This window comes from Acanthamoeba castellanii (genome assembly GCF_000313135.1).
Source record: "Acanthamoeba castellanii str. Neff unplaced genomic scaffold scf7180000084733, whole genome shotgun sequence".
NCBI classification, from domain to species: Eukaryota; Discosea; order Longamoebia; family Acanthamoebidae; genus Acanthamoeba; species Acanthamoeba castellanii.
This window is the reverse complement of record NW_004457260.1, coordinates 313,452-320,001: the sequence shown is the minus strand read 5'-3', so window position 1 is coordinate 320,001 and position 6,550 is coordinate 313,452. Positions and strand designations below refer to the sequence as shown.

The window sequence follows — 6,550 nt, the reverse complement described above, 5'->3', positions numbered from 1 at the left end:
CTGAGCAAGATCCCAGAGCTGCTGGACACGTTCTTCATCGTGCTGCGCAAGCGGCCGCTCATCTTCCTGCACTACTACCACCACGTGGTCACGCTCCTCTACTGCTGGCACGGGCTCGGGCTGCAGGCGCCCAACGGCGGCTGGTTCGCGGCGATGAACCTGGTGATCCACACCCTCATGTACGCCTACTACGCGGCGTGCGCCTACGGCGTCCGCTTTGGCGTGGCGACGCGCCAGTCGATCACCACCCTGCAGATCCTGCAGATGGTGCTGGGCATCGCCATCGTGGTGCACAACCTGGTGGCCTGCAACACGCTCCCGACCAACTACATCTTTGGCCTCGTCATGTACGTCAGCTACGTCGTGCTCTTCACCAAGCTCTACATCGACTCCTACGTCAAGAAGGCGAACAGGCGGACGAAGCAACCCACGACCGCGGCCGACCCCACCAGGAAGACCAAGAAGGCAGACTAAACGTACTTGTTTCTACCATTATCCGCGGGGTCCAAGAGGAATCACAAAAAGTTAAAGGGAAAGCTCCCCGGGCAGGGTTCGAACCTGCGACCTCACGGTTAACAGCCGTGCGCTCTACCAACTAAGCTACCGAGGATTACTGCTACACGAGAGAGGAGAAATTCTGGTTGGGAATACTTTTCTTTATTCCTAATTAATGTTCTATTTATGGGCTACTCACTCTGGTGAGGGCCCTCAGTGTCAATTCGTCAATGCTTGGCGTCCTTGGTGGTGCACCTTGGCTTAGTTGCTTCTCCTCATACTTCTCAGCTCCTCCTGCTCTGCATGTTCATCATTCTTTTTGTTGTCCACAGCATGCAGGACTGTGGACTGGACAAAGATGTACAGATACACCAACCACCAGATACAACTGGCCAACAGTTCCCACTTCATATCACTCAATACAATCCCATTTAAGATGGATTAAAAGAGGTATTAGTCAATACAATCCCATTCAAGATGGATTTAAGGAGGACACAAAATTGGGCAAGCAAGCTCACTGGATATGGAATGACATTGTTATGGTTTTAAGATGATATCTCATGGTGTTTAGAGCATCATGCCAGCCATGAAGAGGTTCAGCAACAGCTCAGTGCCTCCCAGACTTGCTTGGGCAGTGTCAGGCAGCCCACCCAAGTCATGCATGGAGATGAGCTCTATGTTCATCAACATCCCAAAGGGCACTTCAACCATTCACAGGCAGGGAACGCTGGAGAACCACTTTTACAGGAATGCTCCATTGCACCAGCTGCCATGGAGCTTCCCAAGGTGATGCTCATGATCCAGGCACTCAACTCCTACCTGTGCAGGGAGAGGTGTGTGATCTCCCTACCAACTCCTTGCACTCCATGGTGTGAGAGTGGTCCCTCAACAGCATGGTGGTGCACCAGTACAGAGGTGACAATGAGCTGCATATAGACAACCCTGCAAGAGGACAATCCACCACCATGACCATCCAAGGCATGGCAAGTGTGCAGAACTATTGGGGCAACCTCCTCTGTTGAGGAGTGCACATGACAAAAGCACATGTTCCTCAAGTGATTGAACACTGAGGAAGTTGCAACAAAAACCACCATCAACATCACAATGTGTGTCCATTGAGAAATGTAACTCTGGACACACCTCATCAATAAATGGGCCATGGAGACAACAACTCAGTTGTCTCTTGTCTCTCTCTCACCACACAAGCACACTCTGCTCAACAGGTTATGGGCCTTTGCTCATAGAATGGTGCATGAAGGAGGATGCTGATACATGCTGAAGACGGCAGCTGATTATGCTGTCTGGAGGGATGAGCTGTCTGCTGTCCTGCAAGTGAAGGGGCTATGGGACTTAGCCTTTGGACAACCTACTGCTCCAGTCCAGGTACAAGGGGAGACTGCTGCACAGTTTGCACTCTGTATGAACAAGTATGCCCAGTGGATGATGCAGACTGCTGGCCTGATTTGACTCAGCCTCAGAAGGCACTTCCACTTGACAGTCAAGCAGCACAAGAACGACCTGAAGAGGATGATGGAGGTCCTCAACAAGCAGTTCAAGCCCAAGGCCAACGCTGGCAAGCTCAACATGCTGATGCAACTGATGAACATCAAGCACAATCACAATGAAGACCTGGACTCCTACTTTGGCCACATCGACTTGCTGGCTGGGGAGCTGGAAGCCAACAGCCTGAAGCTCACCAAGATCTTCATCCTCATGGTAACGCTCAATGGCTTGCCTTCTGACTACAACCCAGTCCAAACAGTCATCAAGAGCAACAACAACATCACCATCATCAAGGCCCAGAAGATGCTGCACAATTGAGAGGTGCTGCTGCACACATGGGGAGACCATGTAGAATTAGCCAACTACATGGCAAAGCAGCACAGGCGCAGTAAGGGGCAGCCTTGTGGATACAACTGTTCCAGTGACAAGGAGAAGAAGAGGAAGCCAATCCAGAACAAGGAGCTCAAGTGCTACCAGTGCAGCAAGATCAGGCACATCCATTCCAGAAAGTCCTCTACACGCCAGAGCTAGCCAAGAATCTGCTCTCAACAGCACATATTGCCAGCAAGGGCTGCCAGCTCACCATCACCACACAGGGCTGTTACATGTATGACCAGCAGGGCCACACAATTCTACACACCAAGGCCCAAGACAACATGCTGATCATACCTCTCAAGCCCAACATGCCCACACACCAGGTCAACACCATCCAGCAGCTTCCAACCCTCAACAAGCTACACCACCACTTCAGCCACACCAGAGAGAAGCAGCTTCATGCCACCCTCAAGGCCCTCAGCATCAAAGCCACAGACTCCAAGCTCCACACCTGCCTCATCTGCAAGAAGGGCAAGCAGACCCACAAGCCAATCCAGTTGGGGCCTGTGCCTCAAGCTGCTGCACCACTCAAGTGTGTACACTCCAATGTCTGTGGCCCCTTCCCTGTTCCCACACAAGATGGCAAGCACTTCTTTGTCAGCTTCATCAACAACCACAGCCAGTATGCCACCATCTACCTGCTGTGCAATAAAAGCAAGGTGCTTGCCTCATTTAAGCATTATCTTGCCACTGCACCTGGAAACTACAACTACACAATCAAGTTTGACCACTCAATTCTCAAAGACAGCATGGACAAATCCAACTACAGCACCAGCAGACTCATTCCCCAAGTCTACTGCTACGCTGACTGGGGGGGAGATGTCAACACTCAGTGTTCAATGACCAGAATCATCTGCACCCTACTCAGTGTGCTGATCCACTGGTCTTCAAAATCACAACACTGCATCACACTGTCCACCTGCAAAGCAGAGTACAATGTGCCACAGAACAACTCAGTTGTTACAGAGACAACAACTCAGTTGTCTCTTGTCTCTCTCTCACCACACAAGCATGCTCTGCTCAACATCCTCTTCACTACAACACCAGGCCTTCTTGTCTTGCATTGACCAGTGACCCAACACAAAGAAACAGTAACGCCAACACTGATAACGACAAGGAAACTGTTCAAGACACATTAGACTATTCTCCAGATTTTTTTTTACCTGGAATTGGTGGGAGCCAATGGCATGCGTCGCAGCATTAGCGGTCCTTTGCGCCCCGACAATTTCTTTGCAGTTTGGACGTCCAGCGGCTCAAGTAATCGAATGACCGGCCAGGAGCTAGATCACTTGGGAAGGCTGTCTTTGGTGGGCTGGCTGTTAGTAGCGTCACTTGCTTTCAGCGGAGCCAACTATTTTGCGGTGGGCCCCACAGGCTCCAACTACCCTGGCTGGCAGCCCTACACATGGAACTCCGCCACGTTGGCCACCTTCATTCAAGAATATAACACCAACTCAGGCATCATAAGGTACCACCCGGAGTTTGGGTGTCAGTTGAGCCTTTCTTTCCAACTAATCTATATTCTATCTAGCCTCGGGGGCGACGTCTCCAGCTGCTGTTTTGATGTCAAGTGGGCCGGCCAGTCTGTGGTGCCCTACTCTACCAATGGCAACCCCTGGTGTTCCACCCATTACCCCTCCAGTACATGTCTACTCACATAACCTATCTTGCTCCTGCTTTTTTCACTAACCCCCACCCCCAGGCAACGTGGTCTCGCTGGGTACGCCCGGAAGCTGGTACATGCAAATCAACTCCGGCAGCGTCTGGCCAGTCACTGCCAACTTCGGATGCTCTGGCGGTCTCTCCTTCTTTGGTACGTGGCCCGCCTCTCCGGGCTGATCGTGTGCGTGCGGCTGTTAACGCTCGTGTCGTGCGTGTCCTGCGTCTTAGTGCGAACCGGTTCGCCTCCTTCGACTTGTAATGCCTACAACTGCGTCCACGGCACCTGCGTCCCGCAAAGTGGCGGCACGCAGCAATGCCAATGCAGCAAAGGCTGGTACGGCAGCAATTGCGACATGATCGTGCCGCCCTTCAACTCCTCCTACTTCTTCGTCCAGTTCACCTGGCAAAACTTCCGTCAAGGCGAGTTTTTCTACATGGCCATCGACAGCGATCGCAACCCGGACGACTGCAGGTGGTTCATTCGGGGCTACCCTGAGGACCAGACCGACGGGTCGTCGATTGGCCTGTCGAGTTTCAACGCTGCGCCGTACGAGATTTCCTTCGGGACAACGGAAGCCGTAAACTACGCGAGCATGGGCGTATGGATGGTCACCCGAAAACTCACAAGCGGATCGGTCGCCACATGTCGTCTCAAGTTCATCATGGCTCCCGACACAAAGGGCTGCTTGGCGCAGAGCGGCTTCCTGCCTATCTGTTATCTCGGCAACGGTGCACCCCTCTACTTTCAGCTCCATCAACTTTGATGTAACCCCACACGGATTGGGTCACTATCTTCAACAATGTCACATGAAATGCCTGTTGCTATCGGGTTGCAATCATCTCCGGGACCTAGCGTGCACATTGTTGAGCAGCTTTGGGAGGGCACCTAGCCGTCATCCAGTGGTTGCATCGCGCTGCCTCGATTGATGGCCATGTTGACATCCTTGAGGCCCTTGAACCCAATCTAGAATGCTTGGATGGGGAGGACTCGGTGAACATCCAAAGAATAGCTGCAACATGTGGCCAGCGCAGCGTGGCATGGACATTAGGACATTAAACGATGGGCCATCGCCAAAGGTTGTCGCTCGCCACCTGCATCGACCTCCTTCATCTTGGACCGGGCGGACACCCAGCTAAAGCCAGACATCAACAAAGCCTTTGATGTACGTCCCCGTCGTGTGTGTGTGTGTGTGTGTGTGCGTGAGTGTGCGTGTGCGTGAGTGCGTGTGTGTGCGTGTGTGCGTGAGTGTGAGTGCGTGTGTGTGCGTGTGTGCGTGAGTGAAGACAGGCGCGATGCAGGCACTCGTACACCAGCAAGGTGGGCGTAATGTCGTCAAAGCCAAAGGGCCAGTAGCTGAGGGTGGAGAGCACTGGCGTCGCACCGTGGGGCCGCGACCAGCGGGAGACAGGCGCCCGTGGTCGCCACACTCGATGGGACCTGGGTTGTCCAGGAGCCGCTTGGAGTGCCTCGCCTTCTCCTTTAAATCCTGTCTTCTTTCCATTTTCTTCATCTTCCAGGAAAGATGGAAATCTATTATTAATAACACGAAAAAGAAAAAGTGATGACCTCAGCAGCGCTCGAAGACGGCGGCGGCGCCCATCCCGGTGCCCACGCACATGGAAACGACGCCGTAGCGAACCTCGCGCCGGCCCATCTCGTGCAGGAGGGACGTCGTGAGTCCCGGTGCAGCCCAACGGATCTGTCAGCAGTCCACCACGCACCCGCCCACAATCAGAAAAGCGAAAGCGAAGCCGAGAAAACGAAAGCGACAGCAAAATGGGGGATGTACGGCCAAGGGCGATGGCGCCGCCGTTGACGTTGACCCTGTCGAGCGGGATGCGGAGCTCCTCCACGCAGTAGTGGAACTGGGAGGCGAAGGCCTCGTTGATCTCGAACAGGCCGATGTCGGCCAGCGACAGACCGGCCTTCTCCACGGCCCTCGGAATCGCCAGCGCCGGCCCGATGCCCTGCCCAGTCCAGTCCAGTCCAACCCAACTGGTGAGTCATCACCGATCGGTCAATCGCGAGGTGGTCGGCCTGGGTACGTACCATAATGGCGGGGTCGCAGCCGACGGCGACGAAGGAGCGGAAGACGCCCAGCACCTCCCAGCCGTGGGTTTCGGCGAGGGCGCGGGTCATAAGCAGCACCGCCGACGCGCCGTCCGACACCTGCGACGAATTGCCCGCCGTGCTCGTGCCCGACCTGCGCGCGGTTTATGTTTGTTTGTTTGTTTGCTCATTTCATTTTTTCACCCCAGAGTGGGCGTGGCTGGTTGAAGGGTGGTTCGCGTACGCGCTGAAGGCGGGCTTGAGCTTGGCCAGGCCTTCCAATGTAGTGTCGGCCCGCACGCCTTCATCCTTGTCTGTGCAGAACGCAGCGCAGCGCCGCACACGCGCATGCCACACGCACGACAAACGCATACATGGCGCACGGTCAGAAGAGAATCGAAGTGGTGAGCTGCGTAGGTGCGCGGCCGGTAAGGGCGGCGTACAGAGGACGGCGGTCCGGGGCTG

General features: G+C 54.3%; 4 protein-coding genes across 4 annotated transcripts in view; 2 read left to right on the top strand and 2 right to left on the bottom strand.

Moving 5' to 3' along the window:
- Nucleotides 1–153: 153 nt before the first annotated feature.
- Nucleotides 154–474, top strand: ACA1_389730 (fatty acid elongase; the record flags this gene model as incomplete). The annotated part of the gene is made up of 1 exon (XM_004333217.1): nucleotides 154–474. One exon carries the CDS (start codon nucleotides 154–156, stop codon nucleotides 472–474), a length of 321 nt encoding a protein of 106 aa, XP_004333265.1.
- Nucleotides 475–3,638: 3,164 nt separating this feature from the next.
- On the top strand, nucleotides 3,639–4,799 carry ACA1_389720 (EGFlike domain containing protein; the record flags this gene model as incomplete). Its single annotated transcript, XM_004333216.1, has 4 exons — nucleotides 3,639–3,841; nucleotides 3,926–4,014; nucleotides 4,076–4,186; nucleotides 4,264–4,799. The coding sequence occupies 4 exons, from the start codon at nucleotides 3,639–3,641 to the stop codon at nucleotides 4,797–4,799; spliced, it is 939 nt and encodes a 312-aa protein (XP_004333264.1).
- A 281-nt stretch (nucleotides 4,800–5,080) lies between these two features.
- Nucleotides 5,081–5,537, bottom strand: ACA1_389710 (uncharacterized protein; the record flags this gene model as incomplete). The annotated part of the gene is made up of 2 exons (XM_004333215.1): nucleotides 5,081–5,168; nucleotides 5,407–5,537. The coding sequence occupies 2 exons, from the start codon at nucleotides 5,535–5,537 to the stop codon at nucleotides 5,081–5,083; spliced, it is 219 nt and encodes a 72-aa protein (XP_004333263.1).
- Nucleotides 5,538–5,603: 66 nt separating this feature from the next.
- Nucleotides 5,604–6,550, bottom strand: part of ACA1_389700 (thiolase, Cterminal domain containing protein) — a gene marked incomplete at both ends in the record, with an annotated part of 1,382 nt that continues 435 nt past the window's right edge. Inside the window, 4 exons of the mRNA XM_004333214.1 lie at nucleotides 5,604–5,735; nucleotides 5,860–6,003; nucleotides 6,086–6,239; nucleotides 6,330–6,394. Of these exons, the coding sequence (XP_004333262.1) occupies nucleotides 5,604–5,735; nucleotides 5,860–6,003; nucleotides 6,086–6,239; nucleotides 6,330–6,394 (495 nt within the window). The remainder of the gene's footprint in view (nucleotides 5,736–5,859; nucleotides 6,004–6,085; nucleotides 6,240–6,329; nucleotides 6,395–6,550) is intronic.